Source organism: Lissotriton vulgaris, chromosome 9, assembly GCF_964263255.1.
Source record: "Lissotriton vulgaris chromosome 9, aLisVul1.2, whole genome shotgun sequence".
Classification (NCBI taxonomy): Eukaryota; Metazoa; Chordata; class Amphibia; order Caudata; family Salamandridae; genus Lissotriton; species Lissotriton vulgaris.
In genome coordinates this window covers 348,262,886-348,289,272 of record NC_141697.1, presented here as the reverse complement: position 1 = coordinate 348,289,272, position 26,387 = coordinate 348,262,886, and the positions used below count along the sequence as shown (strand labels likewise).

The window sequence follows — 26,387 nt, the reverse complement described above, 5'->3', positions numbered from 1 at the left end:
GCATTAGAAATAAGTCGCCATAACGGGCGTAAGTAACACAGTAGGCACTTTCATATAGACACCACTTGAACGCGGCACTATAACAGAACTGGAATGTACGAGTCACACTGCACACGTAAAACTGTAGAGTTACCAAAACTTGTAGGGACATAGTATCAAGAACGGCGATAAAATAATCGCTGTTTCAGCGGCAGGAAACTGCCGCTAATGCGGCGATAATGGGCTTAATAATATGCCCTTCTGAATTCCCATAGTAGCCCAAGTTAACACCAGAAACTTGACTGCTATGGGAATTCACAACAGCATATTATCAAGCCCATTATCGCCGCTTTAGCAGCAGTTTCCTGCCGCTGAAACAGCGATAATTTTATCGCCGTTCTTGATAATATGCCCCGTAATGCTTCAGCTCATTTACTCACATCTACATAATTCTAAACTCTAATTTTCTTTTTTCTTTTGCAGATTACCAATCGGACACCTTTTGGAATCCATTTCACAATTTGTTTATAACATTGTTTAAGTTATTTTTCCAGTTCTAATATAGTTATAATTGAGTTTCATTTATATTTATTGTTTAATAAAAGTTCATTAAAAAAAAAACTACATACTTCTTTTAGTTTGTGGGGGAGGGGTATGACGGCCCAAAATAAAAAAAATGTTGAAATACTATAGTAAGATATTCAAGACTAGGATTGAAAACTACTGAGTTCTAACTAACAGATATAATAAAAACAACGGTGAGAAACTACGAAAATGCCGATGGACGGAGTATGTAATCAACGTTGGGCACCTCGGCACTACCTTTCAAATAAATATATAAAAAATATGACTTAATACTGTACAAAAGTACAGCAGCGGATGACACACACGAACCGGAAAAGAAAGCAACAGATTTACTAACTGATACAAAGAAAGGTTTGCTTGTTGAACTTGAAGAAAAAGAAAACATGGGCTTCGAAACTACGCTGAGCATGCGAAGAGAGTACAACTGCTACACCCAAAAAAAAAAAGGAAAGCTTTACATACTATCATGGAAATGAAGGAGCATATTATAAACAAAAGGCGATACATTATCGCCGCTTTTAACGACAGGAAACTGCTGATAAAGCGGTGATAATGGGCTTATTAATTAATAGCCCCTTGTAACTTCCCATAGCAGCCCAGGTTCTGGTATTAACCTGGGCTCCTATGGTTATTCACAAGGGTTATTATCAAGCCCATTATCGCCGTTTTATTGGCAGTTTCCTGCTGATAAAAACAACGATAAAGTATCGCCTTTTGTGGATGACTCATTGCTCTTTTTTTGACCAGTAAACTTAGGTGCATATTATCAAAGACCGGTGTTACAATTATCGCCGTTTTATTGGCAAGAAACTGCAGATAAAATGGCGATAATGACCATGATAATACGGCCCCCATAAAAGCCCATGTTAACACCAGAACATAGGCTTCTATGGCAATTAACAAGGACGTAATATCAAGCCCACCCTCCCAACATTAAAATAAAAACCATAGGCCCTTGTAAATTCCCATAGCAGCCCAAGTTCTGATGTTAACCTAGGCTGCTATGGTTATTCACAAGGGCATATTATTAAGCCCATTAGCGACGCTTTATCGGGAGTTTCCTGCCAATAAAAGCGACAATGTATCGCCTTTTGTTGATAATATGGCCCATTACTCTTTTTTTTTGACCAGTAAACTTAGGTGCATATTATAAAGGACCGGAGTTAAAATTATCGCCGTTTTATTGGTAGGAAACTGCAGATAAAACGGCGATAATGAGCTTCATAATACAGCCTTATTTCCCATAGAAGCCCATGTTAAGACCAGAACATAGGCTTCTATGGGAATTTACAAGGACGTATTATCAAGCCCACCCTCCCAACATTAATAAAAAAACTCCAGACAATGCACGTACCCAGAGCTGGAAGGTCATTTTACATTTCACTGCCCCAGAAATGTGGCGTTCCCCGCGACCTGTACGGGGAGAGAGACCGAGAGCTCAAAACTTATTTTTTTTTAAAAAGACCCGAGGGGTGCCGCTCACCGAGACTGCGGGGAGTAGACTCGTAATCCCCCTGCATACTTCAAAATAAAACCAGAGGAGTGCTGATCCCCAGTGCTCGGGGCACCTTACAAGCCCCTATTATGAAGAAAAATTGCCCCCGTAATTTGCCCCGGGACCTAATGAATAAAACGGACTTCTACTTTTTTTTCACCTTTTCCACCGCGTACAAATACTGCACGAGTACCCCGCCATTTTTTATTTAAAAAAAAATAAAAATTGTTTTAAGATCCATGTACCACCCCCTTACCAAGGCTATAGGCTCAGAATGTTTCTACCCGGAACCGGGTCGAGGGAGGTATCGGGGACGGCGCCACCCGAGGACGGTGCCGGAGGGGACACCTGCGGGACCGGCGCCGGTGGGGACGTCCGGTCAACCGGCGACGATCCGGATCCAGTGGGGCCCTGCGGCGCTGGGCCCGAAGGTGCCAGCGGCGTCGGGCCGAAGCACCCGCCATCGTCTCGGCCGAAGCACCAGACCCGCTAGGGCCCCCAGACGGGTCTGCTGGGCCTGAAGTGAGGGACCTCATTGCCATGAGGAAGCGCTTGATCTCCTCCGGCGTCGCTTGCTGCCTAGGGACCGGAGGGTATTGGGCGGATGTATGACGTTACAACGCATGCTTTTACAACACGGTTTTTACAACGCATGTCTTTACAACACGTAGTGCTTTGGGGCGCTGGATAGTGAATAATTTAATTTACTATTCCAACTCCAGTCCCCGTGGATAGTAGGGAAGGTGTTGGATAGTAAATTAAACCTATACCCTATCCTAGAGCGGCCCCCAGCGCAATGCGTTGTAATGGTTTGCGTTGTAAAAGTTGCGTCGTAATGGTAGTGCGTTGTAAAGGTTGTTTACCGTATGGGGCAAGTCGAGACGCCCGCGACTCAGACGGAGCTGCGTGGGCGGTGTCACCCGAACCCCCGGCCGCATCGCGCGATTGTCGGGGGGGGGGGGGGAGTCGGAAGAGCAATGACGTCTCTTCGACTTCTTGTGCTTACATGTCGACGACTTCGAACCGGAGGAGTCGTATCGACTCACGGAGCTATGATGGCTCCGCGACCGGTCCCTCGACATCCGTCCGGACCGGGACCTCTCACAGGCGGGGCCGACTGCCGGAGCTCGAATCACTTGCGGGACCGCTCCCGCCTAGCTTTCGATGTTGAGGCCCGACAGTCGGAGCAGGTCTTGTTGTCATGATAGACGCCGAGACAGTGGAGGCACCGTCGGTGAGGGTCGTGACCGGCATCAGCCGGTCGCAGTCCTCACAAGATTTAAAACCTGGCATCCCTACCGGCACCGATCGGAGTCGAAGACTCAAACAATGATCAAAAAGATCTCAAAAAAATTTAGTCAAAAAGTGACTAAGGTACCACTTTCTCCGGATCTGCGCTCCTTGCGCGGAAAAAAGAAGAACTGACGTCAGCACGCGGAGGCGGCGTCTAAGTACTCAGACGACGTCATCACGGCGCCCACAACGCTGACGACTGACGCGGAGCTGCAGACGACGCCTACCGACGCGCAAGGGTACTGCTACGCAAAAATTTCCGGATCCAGTCTGACGCCTGGGGATATTCTAAGGTAAGGAATCTATCACTAACGTGTCTCTTTCAGATATGCATTTTCACAATCAATGGGCGGGGCGGCGTTCCAGGTTTAGGCTGTCTAGTTGGGATTCTGTGCGCCTGTCCCACACAGAAGTAGGAAGAAAGTCCTTCAGATGCCACGTGCTCTCTGAACCACTGCTCCATGAAATCCGCCGCTCGATTCCCTTTGCAGAGTTCTGGCAGCCCAATAACAAGTAAATTGTTGCGCCGATTTCTTCCCTCCGCATCTTCCACCGGATCCATGAGCGTGCTGTTGTAACTTGGAGGAGTGGTCCGCTACTCTCGGGGTAAGATCAGTTAAAGTTAGGCCATGGTCCTTAACTGTATCCGCCAGCTTGCCATGATCCGCTTTTAGTAGGGTCAATCCAGTAGTGAGAGCGCCCATTTGTAATTCCATCGACGTCCTAGAGTCCAGAATCTCTCTAAGGATTAGGTCTAGTTTGTCCGGGGGTTGCTCCTCAGCATGTCCGGTCGAGGTAACCACTGGCGAGGAGGGCCTACTCACTTTACCCGCCATGGTTTGGGAAGTGTCAGAGCCGCTCTGCTCCTCTTGTGCCTTTGTCCGAGGTCTGCCCATATTGCAATGTCACTCTCAAACTCACGCAGGCCAGTCACACCACACAGCTGAATCAAAAGAGTGCTCCAGCGCCCGGGATGGTGGTTCGATGGAACGGCGGCGTGCCGCGGCACCCCCGTTGGTGCCCTGGTAAGGTGGCCCCCAGGGCGGGTCAATCAGCGCTGAGGCAGCAGTAGTGGTGGTTCAAGTCCGGTATACTGCAGGGTAAGGTGTTGCTACCAGGGGCCTCCAGGCCACCGACAATAGCGTGGTCCAGGCAGGGGTCCGGCCAGTAGAGACAGTCTTCTCCCACCTCCCCCAGACGAGGCAGGTGTCGAGAGGAGAGTGTAATGCACTGTTCGGGGGGGGGGGGGGGAGGGTAGGGGGGGGGGGGGGAGGAGGCGGCCTCTCATGAATGAATGAATGAATTACGCACTTGTATAGCGCATGGCTACCCGAGGGCATCCCAGCGCTTCCAACTCTTCCAGACTCCGAGATTCGGACAAACAGAAAGGTCTTTAACAATTTTCTGAATCTTAAATGATTAGTTTCCATTCTGATTGCTTCGGGAAGCGAATTCCAAAGATTTGTGGCATGTAGGGAAAAACGTCTCCCTCCAGTACGCACTCTCCTTGTCTTGGGGACCGCTAACAGATTTTGTTGGTGGATCTCAGGGTCCGCTTGGGAGCATATGGGCAGAGCATGGATTGGATAAGCACAGGTCCAGTTTTATTAACTGCCTTATGTACCATAGTCAGAGCTTTAAATTCCACTCTGTTTCACTGGTAACCAGTGAAGCTGGCGCAGACCAGGCTTAGCGGATGATCTGCGCGGGACATTCAGCAACATTCGTGCTGCACAGTTTTGTACTGTCTGTAAAGTTTTGATTGTCCCTAGTGGGGCACCGAGATATAGTGCATTAGCATAATCCAATCGTGTCAGGATCAACGCTTGCACCAAGATCTTCCTAGCTTCAAAAGGAAGAAGCCTAATAATTTTCCTCAGTAGCCTGATGTAGGCAAGGCAGGTACCTGCAACCCTCCGGGCCTGTACCGCAAAGTTAAGAGCAGGGTCTAGCCAGACCCCCAAGCTTTTAATTTTTTCTTTTGGTAGAGGAGGCTGGCCAAGTCTAGAAGGCCACCAACTTTCCACAGTGGTGGGTGGGTTGTATCCCAGCATCATCACCTCCGTTTTTGCGCCATTCTCGCCTCACTGTTAATGTCTGCCCTCAGACCCAACAGACCCGCTGATTGTCCAGGAGTCGTGGGCCAGGCCACAAGCAGGTTCACAAGCAGGTTCAGGTACCGTTTATGTTGTCCAGCCCAGCAGGCGCCCAGGCCTCAAATCGTCGCAAGCCGTGGCCCGCTTTCCCATGCAGGTTCCACAGCGTGATCCTGCTTACATGCCCCCAAAGCCACAATCCGGCGAGGCCTGCAGTAGATCAGGTCAGGGCAGGCTCCAGTTGCAGCGTAGCGCAGCGCTCCTCTCTCCGCGGTGGACCACAGCCGGCTCCCAAGGCGTTCCTCCTCTGGTCATGTACCGTGATCCCGCCACCTTCCGCCTCGCCGGTCAGCACTGGCCGCTGAACGGCATCTCCGCGGTCGCTAGCCGCGTCCACAGGTCTCCGCGGGTGGTCTCACAGCAGGAGCTCCGCATCAGGGGATGTCACCGCTCCCGGCTCCCAGAAGACTGCTACCCGCAGGCCAGTCTCCGCCCCCACGAGAGCTCTCGGCCAGCAAGGCACGCCGGGCAGGTCCCGCTCCGTCTGACGCCTCAAGACTGCCACCAGTGTTGGGGTGATCACCTCGGAAGCGCAGGGGTATCCGCGCTATTACCTCCGCTCCTGTTTGGGTGTTGTCGCTGTGGGGATAGCACCTGCACCATTGTACTGCATCCTACAACAACTACGGACAATAGCCAGTATAATGTACAGATGTTTTTATGAGATGTTTCTTTTAATGTATTTTATCAAAGGAATGAATATAAATTTCTGATATATGTCCCAATGCAGCCAATACTAGGAATGGGAGTTTACGAAATGTTATTTTGAATCTGTTGAAATTGTGAACCCTGCTGCTATAGCTCTTCTATTATGGATTTGTACAGGTTTAACGTAACCAGACAATACATTACTTAAAGTTTCAAGTTGGAGACCTCTTTGTTGAGGTGGCCACAGACCCCGGGCTGTCATGTCCTTGAGGTGTGTCCTCAGCAGACCACAGGTGCATCTGTAGTTATGGTCTCTTGAGGGACTGGGTCTGCAAAGGTCCTGCCATGCAACAGGTTGTTCCTGTTATACCACTTCAGTAAGTGATGGGTGCTGGTACGTACCAATACTAGATCCTCCAACTGACTGTCGGCTTGTGACAACTAGCTAGAGAGGCATTCCTTAAGCATGTGCATATATCATTTGGCATGAGGTGCGATGGCAATGCATATAGCCATCATTCCCAGTAGGCGCATAAATGTACGAAATGGGAGTGGAAGGAGTGGCTATAAAAGAGGCAGAAGCTGCTGGAATGCTTGTACTCTGAAGGCTGGGGAAGGCCTTGCTCTCTACAGAGTGGAGTACTAACCCTAGAAAGGGTTGAATCTGAAGAGGCTGAAGTGTGACTTGGTGGCATTGACTGTGAACCCTAAGCTGTGCAGCAGGTAGGATGCAGGTATGGAGTGGGTTAGGAACTCCTTTCGGTTTGAGCTCTTGATCAGCCAATCGTCAAGGTTGGGGAAGACGGTAGCTGCTCTTCTCAAAAGGGGAGGAACTCACACTGTTAAACACTTAGTAAGACCATTGGGGCCTTGGTGACATCAAAGGGTAGTACCTTGAACTGGTAGTATTGACCACTTACCATGAAGTGGTGGTAGCACCAAGCAGAATTAATTGTGGCATTCAAGTAGGCGCCCTCCAGGTCTCCTGTGGTGATGAAATCGCCCTGCAGTGGTAGGGGGAATTACATCCTGTAGGATGACCATGTGGAAGTGTTCTGACAGGATGTATCTGCTGAAAGGACGAAGGTTGAGGATGAGTCTGTGGGATCCGTCCTTCTTGGAAATGAGGAAGTATAGGGAGTAGATGCCTTTGCCCTGTTGCTGATGGGACACTGGCTCTATGGCTCCTTTGCACCTCATCTTGTAGCAGCGTGAGATGCTCAGGGTGTGGATACAGGGTGGAATGTTTGGTGGGGATGAAGTGAGCACTAGGCAGTAGCCAAGCTCTATGATGGGTAGGACCCCACCAGTCTGTGGCAATCTCTTCCCACCGGTAAAGGGATTACTGAATTCTCCACCACTACCCCACCCCGTTCCCCATCAATTTTTAGAAGTGGAGACTCCCTTAATAGGGGTGCCCCTGCCATTGGAGCTACTTCCTCTGAAGGAGCTCTGTGTGCCACCCTGTTGGTAGCTCTGTTGCTGCCTACGGCATGATCAAGTGGGTTGGAAGAGGTGGCGTTTGAGCCCCCACTTGGCGGCTGCCTCCAAAAGGAGCCACTGGCAGTGGCGTTGGGTGGATAATGATCCTCCTCTGCCTCTCAAAGAATGGATGTTCCTCGGTTTTATCAGCACAGGGCTTCGGAGCAGATGACTGTTGCAGTGTAGACTGTCAGTCATCACCTGCTCTGAAGCAGAGCAGACTTTGATCGTTTGGTGCACACCAAGGATGTTTTCTTGTTAAGGGCTGTTCGATTTCCCTTGAAGGGTATTTCATCAGATCCGAAGTCTTAGCATCGACCATCGACCATTTGGTCTACAGGTGGGGACTGGGAGGACTGGAGCAGACTGAGGTGAATGGATCATCATTGGATGCTTCTTACTCCAACTTCGCCTTGTCTGACCCAAAGACGTCTGAGCAGTCAAATACAGGACTGGTCTGGTTTGCCTGAAAGTCTGGCAACTCACCTCGCTTCCACCTTGCCAAAAACCTCCGGCGTTTCCGAAGGAACTTCACATCCTGCTGTGGACCCACCATCTGTCTTCACAATGGCGCAGAGTCTTCTTGTACCGAAAGACCAAGCAACAGTCACAGGTGCTTTTGTCGTGCGCAGGGAAGCGGCAAAGATTGCAGACGACAAGGAGATCGGCAAAGGGGTATTTAGAGTGACATTGGGGCATCATTTGAAAGGCGTCTATTAAATTAACTTTGTTCTCCAAAGGGTAGGCCGGAGCACACAATTGCCAGACAGGCTGTGAGGGCCAAGAAGCACGATCAGTCGAGGACGATGGATCGGAGGAATGGGTCGACACAGATAGCCAAGAATCCATGGAAAAAGTCTTCTCACTACGGGGAAGGTAATGGACTCCGAGGCCACAACAGGAGCCAACAAACTCGTCAAGACTGGGTGTATGCCGAATCACATCTGAACCAGATGATTGACGTTAATTAACCATTAATAGTGCGCACTACAAAGCCTTGCTGTGCCAAAGGCAAAACAAAAATATTTGACCACTTGGCTTGCAAGGGACTATCCTGAGGGCTCTACACCAGGTCACATATTAGTCCAAATGTCAGGCAGAAGCAGACTTTGGAGAAGGACAACTGGCAGTCAGGATGACTTTCACAACTTTGGTTGGCAAGTCAAATGCAGTCAACTGCCGCTGTTCAATTTCCATACATGTGCATGGGGTCCTGCTCTGATTTGATGGCAGACGCACATGCTAATAAGTTGCGAGTACCACACTTTCCTGGCCCAATTCAGAGCCACTAGGTGACTTTGGCTCAGTTGTTCCTAATCTTCAGAACTCTGGGCGGGAGAGGCAGAGGTGGGAAGACATACAGGAGTCCTGTATCGCACTACAGTCCTAGGGACAACATATTCAAGAGCGTGCAAAGGTTTGGACACTGACCATTCTTTCTGGGTGGTGAATGGATCTAGCCAGGGTTCTCCCCGTTGTCAGAAGACACTGTCCCACTTCTGCGGTTGCTGCCATTTATGATCTGCCAGGCACTTTCGGCTGAGCTTGTCCACCCTGGCATTCAATGAACCTGCCAGGTGATTCACAATTACGGAAACGCCCAGACATTTTAACTACCTTCACAGGAGCAGAACCTCCTGGCACACGACTCAGTACCACACACTGCTTAGCTGGTTGCCGTAACACAAGGCAGTGGGGTTGTCTGTGAAAACCTGTACCAGCCTACCCTTAAAGGACAGAAGGGCGGCCTTCGATACCATGCGAATGGCCGGCAGCTCCAACACACTGATATGGAGGCGGTATGTATGGCAGAGGCTAGAGTCCTCTGATTTTCACCTCCCCAAGATGGCCTCTTTAACCCAACAGTGATACATCAGTCACCATTTTCAGCTCCATTTGGAGAAGAGATAGGGGCTTGCTGCTGGTCATTGTGTCGTGAAGCAGCCATCACTGCAGGTGCCCTTTGACTGAGCACTCCTTCTCCCCTTGTTGGGGAAAGATCCAATATTTATACTCTGGAGTCTTAGCATACCCGTTGAGAGTCCACTGCGCCTAGGGAGCCACTCACAGCTGAGGTATGGTATGGCACCCCTTGACAAAGCACTCCCTCTCCCCTTTTTGGGGAAGGATCCAGTATGTAGACCTTGGAGTCTTAGAGACCCCTCTGAGAGAGTCCACTGCGTAAAGGGAGCCTCCAGCAACAGAGATAGGGAAGCGATACCACTTCCCCTGGGATCACAGCTTACTGGTCTTTGGACGTTGCTTTGACTAGTCTACCGGTTTGTGTCCCCGTCGCCCTTCCCCCTCCTCTTTCCATGTGATGACCTTCACCCTCAACCTCCTCTTTCCTGCCTTCTTTACCCGTCTACTTCCCCAGCTCCTTCCCCCCTCCCCTGATACTTTCCCCTTGCCTGTTTTTCCCTTTACGTATTTGTGCTTGTTGTTTATCTTGACCTTACAAGTAACTATATTGCCATGCTCTAATAACTGTGTAACCTTTGTAACGATGTAACCTGCAACTATGATCTGAGGCTCATGTAAAGCACTCTGATACCTCCGGGTCTAGCCAGCGCTATATAAAACCTTTAAAATAAATAAATAAATAAATCTTATGTAGTATTCTCCAAAACCTGTGTGACATCCAACCGGTTTCCCTGCTGCTGGCCCCACTGAGACTTCAGATCACATGGCTGAGCCTGCATATGTCATGTACTGAAAATGACAAGCAGGATGCATGAGGCCAACAGTCCAAGATGCCTCAGCTGCTCTTACAGAGATCAGGGACAGAGACTGAAACATGGGGATCATAAGCCAAATATCCTGGACTTACTGAGATGAAGGAAAGGTCAAGAATTGCACACTGTTAAAGACAACTCCGACAAAAGGTAGCCGCGGTGAAGGAGTAAGGTGTGACTTCCGCTTGCTGATCGAGAACCCCAATGAAGTCAGGTCTGCTATTCTCGGAATTGGTCTATGCCTAACTGTGGTGAATCCACCTTCAACAGTCAGTCATTGAGGTATCGGAAAACTATTATCCCCAACTTCCAAAGATTGATTGTGACAACCGCTGGCACCTTCATGTACATTCTCAAGGGGTGACGGTTAACGCCAGAAAAGAAGCACAGCAAACTGAAAATGCTTTTGGCCAACCTTGAACTGTAGGTAACTTCTGTGGGACTGTAGGATGGACACAAACGTTTGCGTTTCTGTAGGTCCAAGGCTCACATCCAGTCACCCGCATCCAGGGCAGACAGAACTGAGCCAAAGTGAGCAGTATGAAGAACAATAGTTACTTACCTGTAATCTGTGGTTCTCCAGTATTGGTGTCTTTCATAGATTCACATGCCTGAATCATTCCCAGTCAGAGTGGGAGTCCCACGGTACATAAAAAAGCAATAATATGCAATAATATCCTTGGGAAAACTTGGTAATAACCAACCAGGAAGTAAAGTAGCCCAAGCTACAAGAGTAAAAACTTCCACACATGACTCTCCTAGTCATTTTGTATAGTCCAAACTGCAGCCAATCAGGCGACAGCACCCACCAGAATGTTCTCCCCAGAGGCTCAGTCTCTCAAATTTTCTCGCACAGGAGTGAAGCTAAATACTTCCTCGCCAGGAGCCTCTGACGGGAGGTGGACGGGTTGCATGTGAATCTATGAAAGACACCAATACTGGAGAACCACAGATTACAGGTAACTATTGTTCTTCTCCAGTATTAGGGTGTCTTTCATAGATTCACATGCCTGAATCAGAATAGATAGCAGTACCGAAATAATGCTTGGAAGACGCCATTTGTAACATAGTTTGTAAATTTACATAATAAAATGCGAACATTCATATATGCATGAAAAAACTTGCTATCACATGAGAATGCACCCAATATAGGCATGGAATAAGTGTCTGGAAAGTAGTACAGAGGAGGAGGGAAAACAGAGGCTCATCTTATCTGAAAAGATTGTGCAGAACCGCTTGACCCACTGACGTATCAGCCTAGCTGGCAGCATCCCAACAATAATGCTTGGTGAAAGTAGGTCTGCTGGACCAAGTCACTGCTCTGCAGATTTGCTGACTAGGAACTCCAGTGAAAATAGTCGAGGAAGAAACAGCTCTTGTAGAGTGAACTCTTGGAGTGGTCTGTAAAGGTCTTCCAGATTGTAGATGGCAAAAGTCAATAGCTGCAGAAATACATCTAGCTATGGTTTGTTTAGACACTGCTTGTCCTTGCCGTATCTTCCCATAGGCAACAAACAGTTGATTAGATTTGCGAATGTCAGAGGTACTTTGTAAATAGAATTTTAAAACATCTTCGGATGTCAAGAGCATGTAATGCCCTCTCTGCAGGCGATTGCTGATTAGGAAAAAACATCTTTAAGATGCCAGGTTCGTTCAGGTGAAAACCCGAAGGGACTTTAGGCATAAACTTTGGGTTTGTACCTAGCACCACAGAATTGGACGTTAATTGTAAGAAAGGTGAATTGACTGTGAAAGCTTGAACATCACTGACTCTTCGCTAGCAAAAGAGAAACGTTCCATGTTAGGAATTTGAAATACACCCTGTGAATTGGCTCAAATGGGTGGTGCATGAGCTGCGCTAATACTACATTAAAATGCCATGATGGAGGCGGACGACGTACAGAAGGAAACATTCTGAATAGTCCCTTAAAGAACTGTTGTATTCTTGAAGAATAAAGAGAGATGGACCCATCCTGACGGTACCTTGAAATAGCTGCCAAAAAGACCTTCAACATTGCATGAGATAAGCCTGATCTTGCTAAGTGCAAGAAAAAAGGTAATATCTGGTCCGGCGTTGCATGAAATGGGTGAACCCCAGCAGATTGACACCAAATGCAGAATCTTTTCCATTTAAGTCTGTATGTCTTTATTGTAGCAGGTGCTCGCGCGTTAGCCAGTACCTCCTTACAATCCGCAGAGATATTCAGATGAGCGAATTCAAGGTGCTCATGCGCCAAGTTGTTATTTTTAGAGAAGCCGGATCCGGATGGCAAATTTGACCACTCTGAATGGAGAGGAGATTCGGTATTGGTCGAAACTGTATTGGAGCGCACTCAGAGGAGAAGAAGTTCGGTGAACCAGTACTGGCGAGGCCAACTGGGGGCGATGAGAATCAAGCGACACGGCTCTCTCTTCATCTTCCAGAGAACTCTGGGAACCAACGATATCGGAGGAAAGGCGTAAGCATATATTTGAGACCAGTCGATCGAAAACGCATTCCCCTTAGAGTCCCTGTGGGGATGCCAGTTTGCAAAGAACAGGCATTAGCTATTTTTCTTGGTCGCAAAGAGGTCCAGTTCAGGATGACCCCACGGCTGGAAGATTCCATCCGCGTTGGCTTTTGCAGTTCCCATACGTGGTTGGACACCTTTGACCTGCTGAGGGTGTCCGCCAGCACATTTGCAACTCCCGGCACATGAACAGCCAAGAGATTGACCCGGAGTCATATCGCCCAAACCCATGTCTCTTGGGCTTCCTGAGATAGAAGAAGCGACCACGTTCTTCCCTGTTTGTTTAAGTAATGCATACTTGTAGTACTGTCTGTGCGAACCAATACTGTGGCCCCTTGATGAATTGCACGAAAGGATTTGAGGGCTAAGAAGATGGCACTTGGCTCTAGCAGATTGATGTGCCAAGCCTTTTCTTGAGGGCTCCATTTCCCGCTGACCTTCAGCCCTTGAAGATATGCTCCCCAACCCTCAAAGGATGAGTCTGTGGAGACTGTGTAATTTGGAGCCTCTTCTACAAATTTCTTTCTTGTACCCACCAAATAAAAGGCCTCTCGCATACGAGGAGTGATTTGAATGAGATCTTCGAATGAACTGGAGAATGGCAACCACTGCTTGTCTAGCTCCTCTAGCATTTTTCTCATGTGTAATCTGTAGTTGGGAACCAACGGGATGCAGGTGGAGACCGTGGCCAGGAATGACTGAGGATCTACTGAAACTGACCTTTTTGTACGTAGAAGAACCATCAAGTGGGAGCTGCAGGCCCGTTGTTCGTGTGAGACTAACACCTTTGCTAGGAGTGTATTGATTGATGCTCCAAGAAATGTTCATATCGGAGCTAGGACTAGTTGGGACTTGTCATGATTTATTGAAAACCAGGTGAATGACAAGTCTGGGTCTGCTGGGCTGCTTGTAAATAAGAGCGAGTCCTTATTATACAGTTGTCTCAGTAATGATAAATTTGTATGCCTTGCAAACGTAGATAAGCTGCCACTGGTGCCAGGATCTACGTAAAGACACGTGGAGCGGACCCAAGTCCAAAAAGTAGGACTTTAATTGAAAATGTTTTGTACCTATTGTAAAGCGTAGCCACTTCCTGAGCTTAGGAAGGATTGGCACATGAAAATAGACATCCTGGAGGTTGAGTGTAGTTATAAAGTCGTTCTGGCATAAGAACTTTAGGAATTTGAGGTACAACATCTGTAAACTTTGGACTACTGCAGGTAAAGGCCCCACTAACTTGAAATCTAACAATACTGTTTGAATAACACTTTACTCCCTCTGCTGGCCAAAAAACGAAGTGCACAGGCCCTTGTAAACACAGTTTAAACAGCTCACAGAAGCCCCTTCTGATGTAGAATATCCCTGTTGCTGGGGGGAGAAGGGTAGGCAGGGGGCTGGTTTCACTGGCTTGTGAACACAAAATGGTGGCTGGGGGTGCACTGTTTTAACATACAGGTCTTAGCCCAGAGCAAAGGAGACATTTGGAGGGAAAACAGATTTCTTACCTAGGAATGAGAGGGATAAACTACAGAGGTTGGACTTCAAATCCCACAATTCAACACGTTAAATGCAAGCAATCATGGGCAGGGAAAACTACAAGTTTAAAACACAAAACAGGTGATAAAATAGGCAATCACAGGCAGGTCAAAACTACAATTTTAAACTGTAACAACCACAGGCAAATACAGTAATCACAGAAAGGGAAAAACGTTTTTTAAACAACTTTTTGTTTTGGGAAGAGACAGCACTAGTCTGTCTCCTTACCACTTCCTGGACTCTGCTCACTGCAGTCTGGGTCACAGGTAGGCTGCAACTCACAAGATGGAGGTAGGGATTGGGACAGGCCGGCTGGTTTGCTAAGTTATTTCACTATTTTAAATAACTCTTTCGCCGTATTGCAGTTATCATTAATTTGTTGTGCGTAATAACTTTTTTTGGCCTTTCCTTTGGAATGATTGTAAGCCTTGAGTTCGGATTTGTACTTTAGTCTTTCAGAGTCCTTTTTTGACGGTCTCCATTGGTGCTCGAGACTTTCACACTTTCTTTTAAGAACTTTGAGTAGCAGTGTGTACCACATCTCTGAAGCTGGTCTTGGTGATTTCATGAGTTTTTGTTTGGGGGCTAACATGTCCAATGTTACACTTATTTCCGTTTCGAGAGTGACTGCACCCACATTCACGGGGATGTTGTCTAATGCCTGTATGTTTTGATGTGAAAATTTAGATTGGAATGAGGTTTCCGTGACTAATTTCCAGGCACGGTTAGTCAACCGTTGTGAATTACCAAGTTTGGTGTTTCGTTGGTATACCAAGTGTGAAAGATATCAAAGAATGGTCAGTTCACAGTAGTGGATTAATCTCTTGGATATGGGTGGCTTTGATATTGGTAAAAAGTAAATCGAGGGTATGGCCAGCCATATGTGTAGGCCCTCTGATCCACTGCTTGAGATCAAGAATTTGCATGTCACCCTCCAGTTGAGATACAGTCGGGTTGTCTTTGTTATCATAATGCACATTAAAATCTCCAATCAGTAGGTATATTTTTATATTTTAAACATACCGGAAGGAGTTGAGCAAGTAGTCTCGTACTGAGTCCAACTTGGTGACCTGGGGGATTATAGATCACTGCGCCTGCCAGGATGGTCAGGCCTTACTGAATTAGTTGGAAGGGTAGTATTTCATAATCTTTCTGCGGTGTCATATGGACAGGTAGACAGGTCAAGTGCTCTTTGAGAATAATTGCTACCCCTCCCCCCTTTCGACCAATCCTGTCTTGTTTAACCATTCTATAATTGGCCGGTAGTGTGTTGGCAATATCTGGAGAGTTATTATCATCCAGCCATGTTTCTGTGATGAACAGTAAGTCAGGGTTCCTTTCATTAAGAATGTCCCATATGTCGGTGGAATGTTTTGGGACTGATCTTGCATTGAAATAAATGAAGGATAGTTCATTAGTGCTTGGGGAAGTATGACTGCCTATCATGCTTCGGGCTTGGCTGCACCACTTGCAGGCAAGGCATGAGATTGGACCGTACGCGAGGCCAGGGTGTGCGGAGGTGCTCTGCATGTATTTAGTGCCTCTGATGTGCGAATATGCCAGCAGTTCGTCTCGCGTGTAGGTGAAGATATTGTTTGGGGTTGATTTGTCACATGTAGGGGTTCTGGCCCCAGGTCCCGGCCGGAAACGGGCACAGACGGGCTTGCCTATTATGAAAACCTTCTGCTCTAGAGGACAAGCACCAGCCCCAAAAACTGGTACATTTTATATTACACGCCTTTTTGATCAGTTTGTATATTGTCTGTTGCTTTATCTATCAACCTCTGCTATGTTAAGTGCTCTGCTATCAAATAGATCTTGTTCACACCATATAAAACTACAATTAAATAATGTGATCATGTAATAGCTGTTACGACAATGCATTTATTTGGTTTTTACTTTATTGTAAATTACACTTTGTGTATTTTTATTATGCCGCGTAAAATACTTGCTTGCTAGTCATTTTTCTGCATACATTGCAAGAGGGTAGGAGACATTCTTCAGGTTGTAAGGACAAGAAAAAAATACAACAGAAAAATTTGATTATTGATTTAAGTAACCGGGTAACTAGTGACTTGAACAAACGGTAATTAACTGCAGGAATATATAATGATATTGAGAAGTTTAATTTAAATGAGCGATTTTATGATTATTTGTTGTAAAATGTACCATAGAGGAATGACTGAGGACACAGCAGACTAAATATCATCCTGAACGCTTCAGTATGCACATTTTACCAGTTTAAGGTTTCCTGCCACCAGTGGAGACTGGCAAAAAAACGCAATCAGCTAAACTGTCAACACATTTCAAACAAGACAATAAATGTTTCTTTACCTGGAATTTCGTTTGCAACCACTGTGGGAGGACTAGACTGGCTACTGTTCATTTGCTGATGATTGATCATATGACAGCACTGAGGCACTGCATTGTTTACCATGTACAGTGTGTCGGGAACATTGGACATTCTAACCATTCGCAACCGAACCAGATCTGTTTGTTCCACCATCATCTCATCTAGCACAGACTGAAAAAAGACAACACTTCATGAATACAACTATTAATATTTTAGCCAATAATACAGCCAAGTTTACATGGGTACAGTTAGATACTGTGCTGGTGCTAAAGACACTGAAGAAATTCCTTGAAGAAAACACGATACAAATTACAAAGTACAAAGAAATAAAGCAGAAGTACTGTTTGCATGACTTTTCGTCTAAGGGCACCATTTAAAATGTATTAATTTGCAGCTAGAGACACCAACATCACTGATTCTTCCAATAAGAGAATAAGCTGTGCAAGCCTTTTCAGCATTCATTAAATCATTTGATAAACAGGAAGAGTCCTCCCGAGGTGATCTTTTGGCTAAAGCAAAGGCCAAAGGTGTTTTCTGAAATCTAAGTGGGCAAAAGGCAACCCCAAAATGAAAGCACACATTTCACAACAGCTTACCCGTTGCGAATCAGATACACAACTGCGGTCACAAGTCATTGATACATTCCTCTTTGAATTACAAATAGAAGTGGGGCACCTCATTCACACCCCATTTATGATTCGAGTGCAAAAGCCTCATACGAGTTCGAAAGGCTTAACAGACTCCTAAAAGGGCTTTCGTACATAGGAAAAATATATTTTGCTATCCTTAAACCCCGTGATTTTGCGACTCACAGGCTTTGCAGCTGCAGAATATCTTTGAACATCATGCCCCAAGAGTTTTTTCTCAGCCTATTAAGCAGTTGCAGGCATTCCTTTGCACACGCAAAGGCCTTCTCAATTTAAAGTTTTGCTCCATTTCAGTAGTGTTTGGTAAAATCAAAGTAAAATCAAGACAGCACTTTTTCTTGACTGCTTTGTCAAGTGTACCTAAAAAATTAGGAATTTTGCTCTCAGTAAAAAACTACATGGTCTACATAGAGTAATTTGGAATATATAATTAAATGGAGAGCTGAAAACAAATAATTTGGTTGTTTCAACGCGGACTTGCTAAAGCAACAAGCCACATAGAAGCATCATTAGTAGTATAAAGACCTGAATTCTGGACTTCAAATTATCAATCAAAAAAAATGTTCACCTACAACAGAAAAATATTTTCGTGTACTGATATTTAATACATCACCAACTTAAAATATTCTGTATATCAGTACACATTGCTGCGTAAATTTCACAGCATAAAGGTTTGTCACCAAAGTTCTTGATAACAAAGGCCCTGCTACCATTACGTCAACAAAATCTAGATAGTATTATTCAGGTTTTGGGCAAAAAGCTTCTATACAGAACCACACTCAACAACTGGATGCCTCAGGGCACTTACTGGAATTATACACAAGCATTTGCAATGCAATAGGTCTCGTATTTACGAGAGTTTGAGTTATTGACATTGCAAATGACACCTTTTATTTTTGTTTTTGAAACATAAATACAAGGCATTTTCATTTACAATGCCAATAGCTTAAACTTGTGTAAATACGAGACCAATTGCATTGCAAATGCTTGTTGAACCTGATCGCCGTCCAGTTCCCTGCCGTCATTCCAAGCAGAAGCGCCAAGACTACCTAATGAATATCAGCAAGGACCAGTGCCAAGACCCTGTTCTAGATCTTCACTAATCGATCGGCGCCCCTGGACACAGTGAACCCTGGTTCGTGACCTCCCAATCAACAGAGGCGACAGCTATGCATTCATTTAGGTCATTCGTAGTAAATTGTACAAAACAGATAAAAATAGGTTACGTTTGCTCATACAAAAGAACTGTGGCCTTCTACGGAGACCTGCAGGATTCACATGATCTCTGTTTTTCCATCTTAGTGAAATGATGAACTACAATTTAGGTTATCACTTGTAATCCGACAACAAAATCAAAATATTCGAGGATGTGGATAATCGCTACATTTTTAAAGAGAGCCTCTCACATGTAAATCATTTGGTAAGCCAACATTTTATTTGCATCAGTACAGTAAATAAAGAAACCTTGCTCAGACTGTGCAGACACGTAGGATTAAATGTTGATTTGCTGCTACTCCAGTTCATTCAAGTAAAGTCAGAAACTTGGAATGCATCTTCAACTCCAAGTTACCCAACATTATGGATGCAAACAATGTACCCAAGAACAGTTTTACAGCCTTTGACACATTTGTGAATACTCAATCTCCTATAGACCTCATTAAATTACCCTTGCACTTGAAGTGATCCTATTTGTAATGCCTGTCCCTTCATCATTACTTTTCTACCTTTCACGGGGGCTTACAACGTGGCACGGTTGACACTACACTGAAGACGTGTTTAAAGAAACTCTCCAGATAGACCTCCCTGCAGGTGAAGTGACCCCTCTCCTGCTAACTGAAGTTTCTTTAAGGCAAAATGCAGTCGCTACACAATTTTCAAAAGACAGCCTGGGTGAAATGTAAAATACGTATTTCTTTTGTATGCAAATGATAGAATGTGCCCAGATGTTACCCTTCGCCGTCTCCAGACTGTTTAAGTGGTGTAAAGGAGCTATACAAAGCTCAACAAAAAAAAAAATAAACCTGTCTCTTTACCATAAAGATTAGCATGAGCCTGGTACTTTCTGCCCCATCCGAAACGCTATAAAGTGTATGTGCGCAACATGTCGGCACTACACAGAATACCAATTAATAAATAAATCCACACATAACTAAAGAAATGTGTCTCTGGTTCACAAGCAAGATCGCGGTACCTACCTAGCGTTTCATCAATCGTTGCAGGCTATCTAGGCGCACTGAAGTGCCTGGAAGGCAACGTGTTGGCGCTACGCAAAACACCAATAACTGCATGAATGGGTCTTTTGCTGGGTAGGAATACAGCATGGTGAGCCTAGCTCCCTCTACCATTCCAGATTGTCAAAATATTCACTTGTGCCTTGAAGGCACCACGTTAACGCTCTACAAAATACGAACGAGTAGGCTAATAATATTTATGTGTATCCTGTTGGAAAACACGAGAGTGCACTCTGCTTTTCTACTCTGGAACATCGTGCGCTCTGAAGTGTCTGAAAGGCAAATTGTTGGCGCTATACCAAACAGCAACACACAGTTGAATCGTATAGATGTCGACATCTCTTTTTTGATGGTTCAGCACTCTGGCAGCACCGACCACACATTCTGTGGGTTCCATGAGGGTCCGGGACAGAGAGATAAGATGTTGCTTTCATTTTAAAAACGTTTACATATTTAAAACATGAAAGCACAAGTGCACCACAGCATATGGAATAAGGACCAATATCCAAACCAAATTCTAAAGAGTCACAAGAGTAGAAGTTCCTCAGTTGAATCTCTTTATTTCATCAAAATAGGTAATGCACAGTACAGCCAGCCAATGCGTTTTGTCCCCATACGGGACTTCTTCAGGTCGTTAGAGAGGGACTTCAAGGTGTCCCCAATCTAAGTTTCCCACACGTAGCGGCAGCGGAAAAAGTCTTCCCACTAGAGGACTTTTTCCGCTGTTGTTATGTGTGGGAAACTTAGATTGCCAATCGTGATTATCACTTTACGATTCAGGCAAGATGTCTGTCATGGACTTTTCGGAGTGAATGCGCCTCAAACGGACTGCATACTCGGCAGAAATAACTATTAGATCGGAAGAATATACGCTTTTAGCGAGTGGACATTAGCGTTCTTGGACTATATGCCGGCAGGGCTGTATTTTACCCTTGTTTAATTCCAAGACGGAATCCCACCTTGAATCCAGACTTTACGCCGCTTTATCCTTCCTCTTAAACCAGCTGAAATTTATATTGGGACGACCCTCATACTTCTGGTTTCCTGTTTGGATGGAGGAATCTCTTCCTTGAACGCAGTTTTACTCATTCATTCCCAGTATACCGTTGGGGACACCTTGAAGTCCCTTTCTAACACCCTGAAAAAGTCCTGAATGGGGACGAAACGCGTTGGCTAGCTGTACTGTGCATTACCTATTTTGATGAAATAAAGAGATTCAACTGAGAAACTTTGACTCTTGTGACTCTCTAGAATTTGGATTGGATATTGGTCCTTATTCCATATGCTGTGGTGCACCTGTGCTTTCATGTTTTAATTGTTGAGTTCCTGAGGGAACAGCTACTGTAACAGTGGGTGCCAATCAGTGTGCACACGGACCCCTGAAAAAATATAGTGGGTAATACTTATTATTTGGAGTTATTCTAAGTTAGGTGCTGACCCTGTGAAGGTTCCACTGTTAGGTCTAGTTTTACTTGTAACGTTTACATATTTTTCTATAGTATTGCCTATAAAGTACTGCGTTTAACCGTAGGCAGCTCCATGCTCCTGGATAGCCGAACAGAATACATCAAATAATCGACCGTTAAAGCGATCACAGGAAAAAAGGAAAGGTTAATTAAAGTAACAGGGCAAGATCACAAAATGTACAGTATGGATGTCAGGAATTTGTTTTTATAGTTCTTTACTGATAATATCGAATTGTACCTGGTTTAAATTTTTTAGAGTAGAAAACCCGTTCGACACGTGTTGTTTATTGAGTGCATGTCACACTAACTTACGACACACGGAGACTAACTTGTACATAATAGCGCCATGGAGCTGTTAGTTTCCAGGTGCATCCAGGCTCAACAGAGCAATCTCTTTTTCACAAACAAGCGCTTCGTGTTGGTGTGCGCATCATTTGTGAATGCTTCTGAGCACGAGAACTTGGTCACCGGTGGATAGCTTTATATGCCTGTGTTCACACACTTTTGTTCGGGTAAAGCCGGGATTAAAACGAGCCCGCCTGCTTCCATAGCCGCCAGACCCATTAAACCGCACCCACAACAGAGTGGTCTCTGGAACAGGAGAGCCGTCTTGTAATGAAGGAGCCCCAGTGGGTAGTGGGGGAGGGGTCCTCACACTAGCAGCTGTGCGTGTATGTGCAAGCACGGCTGGTGGTGCACACCCCTCCGGGTCCGCGGACGTGCCGGGCTCCTCTCTGTGGAATGCGCTCAGTGCACAGACTACTGTCCTCGGGGCCGGCAAGAACAGCGTGTTAAGCACAGAGGACTGCTTCTGTTCCGAGCTCTATATATCCAAGAAATACAGCGCTCTCGGTGACGAGTGACACGTTTTGTCGGTCTCAATTCACCTCCCAGTGTTCTTTTGTTTTAGGTAAGTGTGGCTCATTCTTTTAGACGCCCGCAACTTTGAACTAGAAAGGAGATGCCAGAAAGGAGATGCCAGAGAGGAGACGCCATGTGCGCGCACATCGGCTGTCCGTGCGCGCCCATGATTTGTCTCCCTTCGCGGACATATTCTGAACACGAATTCTTATACAGTTAATCAGCAGTTCAGTAACTGAACATAGTGTGAAGCCCGGTAATTCTAATGTTTTTTCTTCATTTTGAAAGACGTTTGAAAATGAAATGTCCTTGGTGGGGCAGATTACATCTTGTCATTGTATTCTCAGACCTGCCTGGTGCCACGCTTCACGGGTTAGAATAATGCAACTGCATAAAAATGATAGGCCACACACACTACCATCTGTGTGCATTGAGTGACAAGGCCCTGCAGTTAGAGCAGTGGCACAGCACGCTTATTGTAAAACTGGGTGCCCACGCTGCTTCCCCGGGAAGATGTGCGGCCGGGCCCATGGTGGACTGGTTGTCCTAGCTAGGGAGAAAGGTCAGATACTGCTTAACGTATTTTTAAAGTCTTTGGGTGCGCTTTTTATTGTTGTATGGTTCAGTTATTCAGACTGTGTATACACTATCACAGGCAGTGACACCATGAAATCGAATTACATAAAAAAAATCTAATATAAATTACATACCCTGCTGAAAGTTAAGTTCAAGGGTTCAGCAATCAAGTGTGTGGTCTCTCTCAGCAATTCATTTATGCTGTGCCCATATCTGCCATGTGACTGTATGGCACACTTAAAGCCCGTCTTGGCGTTTAGCCTACAATACAGGACTGGATATGGTTTTCTCTCTCGTGATTTGGGGTCTCTTGTCAGCGTTGCTACGTGTGCTTTACCAGTAGGGAGTTTTAGCTGGGTTGAAGCTGCTCAAAAGCCTCCTCCCATGAAATAACAAGGCTGCAAAGAGCGGCTGAGCCGACGGGGGGATGGAAAGTGAAAGCATTGCGCGCTGTCCTGAAGCTTCGAGTGAGTTTCCACCTCTGCAATATCAGCTGACTATGGACGGCACAAGGGGGCTTCGGAGGATGGGGGGAGCTGCTGGTGTCCTTGGTTTGCTTGCGCGGGACAGTGGAGGTCAGACATGGCGCTATTGGGGCATTGGTTCTGGGCGGTCAAGGTGCGGGGAGTGGGGGGGGGATTGACATGCGGGCAGCCGACGAGGCGCATTTTAAAATGCTGTTGGTGTTGTGCAAACGCGCATGCATATCTCCTGTCCTGCGTGTGCTACACAGGTAGTTGCCTCTCATGCGAGACAAGAGATGGGCACGCGCAAGAGACGGACTGGAAATAAGCCCTACGCACGTGAACATCTCCTGTTCACGCGCAGGTCCACATTTCCAGTCTGTCTCTTGCACGTGCCCATCTCGTCTCGCATGAGAAGCAACTCCGTAACAATAGTTCTCGCTGGCGACAGCGCTTCGTCGCCAGGCTCGACCTAAAAATGGGGAAAACAAGAGCTCCAGGCATTCAGATCTTAAGTTAGTATCGGTCTTTAAAAAGGCCATGGTCCATAAACTTGGCAGAGAAAATCAAAGTACAGAAGACAGAGCTTGACAACATAAATTATGTTTAAGTAAAACAAAGGAAATGTAACCTGCCTAAAAGAATGTTCATGCATTGTACACATAATAAAACGTTTCAGAACCAAGTGTACCTCTCAAGTAGCCCTTCACCAAGACACTATTAGTAATCTCACACACTTTTGCTATCCTGGTTCTAGAAATATATTTTGTAAGCTCCTTTAGCAGTACTTACAAGTTGAAGCAGAGATGTAAATCTATTTTTGTTAAGTGAAATGTGATAATGGCAGATGAGCAATCCTAAAGGGAAACAATATATGATTAGAGGCAATCAATATTTAGATGGGACACATTTCCTTACAGTCCTTAAAATTCCACTTTAGGTGGGTACAATACCAAGAGAAAGAGTGAATCTGATATATGCTTTAGCAAGAGAAACACTTTCACAACTTAACAGCTGGATCAAAACAAACCAAGTTCTGAAACTTTTGAGATAACTCAGGTTTAAAATAAGGGGAGCAGTCCATTAATAGGTTTCCGCTGTTGCTATTTTTAAGGAATTGCATGTTACACCTCATTAATGGCGGATTTCACTCTGAATCACTATGAGCATAAGTACTTTGAATTTTGCACGGGTTAAAGATGCCAAACACTTAGCAGGAGACGCAAGGGATATATAAAAGCAAAAGCATGTTTGAACATTTGGTATGCTATATAGATCACTGGCTGCAGTTACAAGTGGATTCCAACTAAAAGCACTGCACTTGTAATATTTTCTCTGTATCGCCCAAATGAGGTCTAAGACAAAAATCAAGAGATTTTATCTATTTAAAAATGTTATATGAACTTTGAAGTAATATAAAATAAACAGTATAAAGAAACAAACAAATTACCATGTATTGAATAACCAAAGGAACAAAGCTAGAACAGCAAACGATAAACAAGGAGGCTTCCTATAAGTGAACGGCTCATAAGGTGGAAAACTTATTTTCATTTTTTCACAATGGCTACTAAATAACTAAAAGGTAATGTGATAGATTCCACAATAGAACACATTGAAAGAATAAGGACATGAAAACCAAAACATGCGGTTACCCTAACCCACAACCACTACCTTCCAAGTCCGTAAAACTCAATAGCAACTCAAATTGTTCGCTTTTATATTCAGATCCTGCACTCTCTTAGCATCATTAAAACTCTGCAAAGCCTGCTCACCTGTTTTAACAAGTTCTGTGTACACTTCTCTAACCCCTTCGCTGCGGGGTGGAGGGGGGCGCGCACAGCGCCCCCCATGCTCATGACGAGCTGAGCTTGTCATGAGGCACGGCGCTCCTGTGCTCATGACGAGCTCGGCTTGTCACGGCCACACCCGTTCCCGTGGAACGCTCAGCACAGCAGGGGAATTATCCCCACATGCGAGCGTTCATCGGCTCATGACGGGCTGAGCTCGTCATGAGCACCGGAGCGCCGTGGCTCATGACGAGCTCAGCTCGTCATGAGCCTCGAAGAAGATGAACGCTACAATTTCCCAACATGTCATCATCTGTATCAGAAAATCTAGACACTAGTAGTACAGTCCCTTCGGTCGTAGGAACACAAGGGAAAAGGGTCAAGAGAGGAATAAAAGCCTTTTTTTGTAAAGGGGAGATAGTTTCAGGAGTTCCCCTGTTCCCCTACCTGGGAGTCCTTTTTGACAGCAGGGGCTCCTGGGGCCCACAGATACGTGCAAAAAGCCTAGCGGTCACAAGAACATCTATGGCCATCTTAGGTTTCGCTAAAAGGCTGGGCCATAGACCCATGAAGGCCATCATCCAGGTTTATAATAGCAAATCCCTTCCCGTGGCTTTGTATGGTGCCTCCCTATGGGGTTATGTACGCCTAGACAAAATCCAGGTAGCCGAGAACAGTTTTTTACGTTCAGTCTTGTCCCTCCCCCAATCCGCCCCGGTTTTTTCCATTCATACAGAACTTGGCATGGATCATATTCAGGACAAAGTTAGACTGGCTCCATTAATATACTGGCTTAAGACCTGGTTAAACCCTGAATTATCGTTAAACCACATGATCATGAGGGATGTGATGAGTTTGGAATACAGTCACACGATACCATGGCTGGCGTATTTGCACAAATCTTTTAATGAACTAGGACGCCCAGATTTATTCACCTCTCCCTCGTGTATCACAAAGCAGGATGTGAGTTTCATAAAAAAACAGTTTATGTCTAGGGCTTACATGTTGCGAGAAGAAGTTGAATTATCAAAACCATCTGTCCGAATGCATTACTTGTCACTCCAGTCACTTGCAATTGAGCCTTATTTATGTTTTGTCACAAATCCCTACCACAGATTTTTGTTAACAAGGTTCAGATTTAACATTATTCATTTTTATTTGGGCAATTTTAATACCTGGACTAAACCTGAGTTAGCACCCCCTTGCACCTGTGACAATTTTTCTGTTCAAGACAGTTTACATTTTGTTATGTTTTGTGATTTCTTCTCCGCCCAAAGGAAAAAATACCTGCTACCTGTCCTAAGAGAAGCGGGCTTCTCCCAGGTGAGACCAGCCATGCTATATTTAAAATCATTGGGCAACATTTGTATCACTTTCGCCATGGCCAATTTCCTTGTGGCAGCAACCAGAGCCAGAAGGAGCATGAATTTGGAAAACCGATGTACATAACGCGTTTTTTAAATATTTTAATGCATCCATTTTGCCAAATTAACTTGTTTACAAATGAAATTGTTTAATTCCTTTTTAATTGTAAATAATACTGTTTTATGTACTTTGTATGATTTTATCTAATCGAATAAAGT

General features: G+C 45.5%; 1 protein-coding gene across 1 annotated transcript in view; it reads right to left on the bottom strand.

The window, feature by feature from the left end:
* Positions 1–26,387, bottom strand: part of BTBD7 (BTB domain containing 7) — a 420,230-nt gene that overhangs the window by 68,169 nt on the left and 325,674 nt on the right. The window contains exon 8 of the mRNA XM_086937712.1: positions 16,754–16,943. Within this exon, the coding sequence (XP_086793838.1) occupies positions 16,754–16,943 (190 nt within the window). The remainder of the gene's footprint in view (positions 1–16,753; positions 16,944–26,387) is intronic.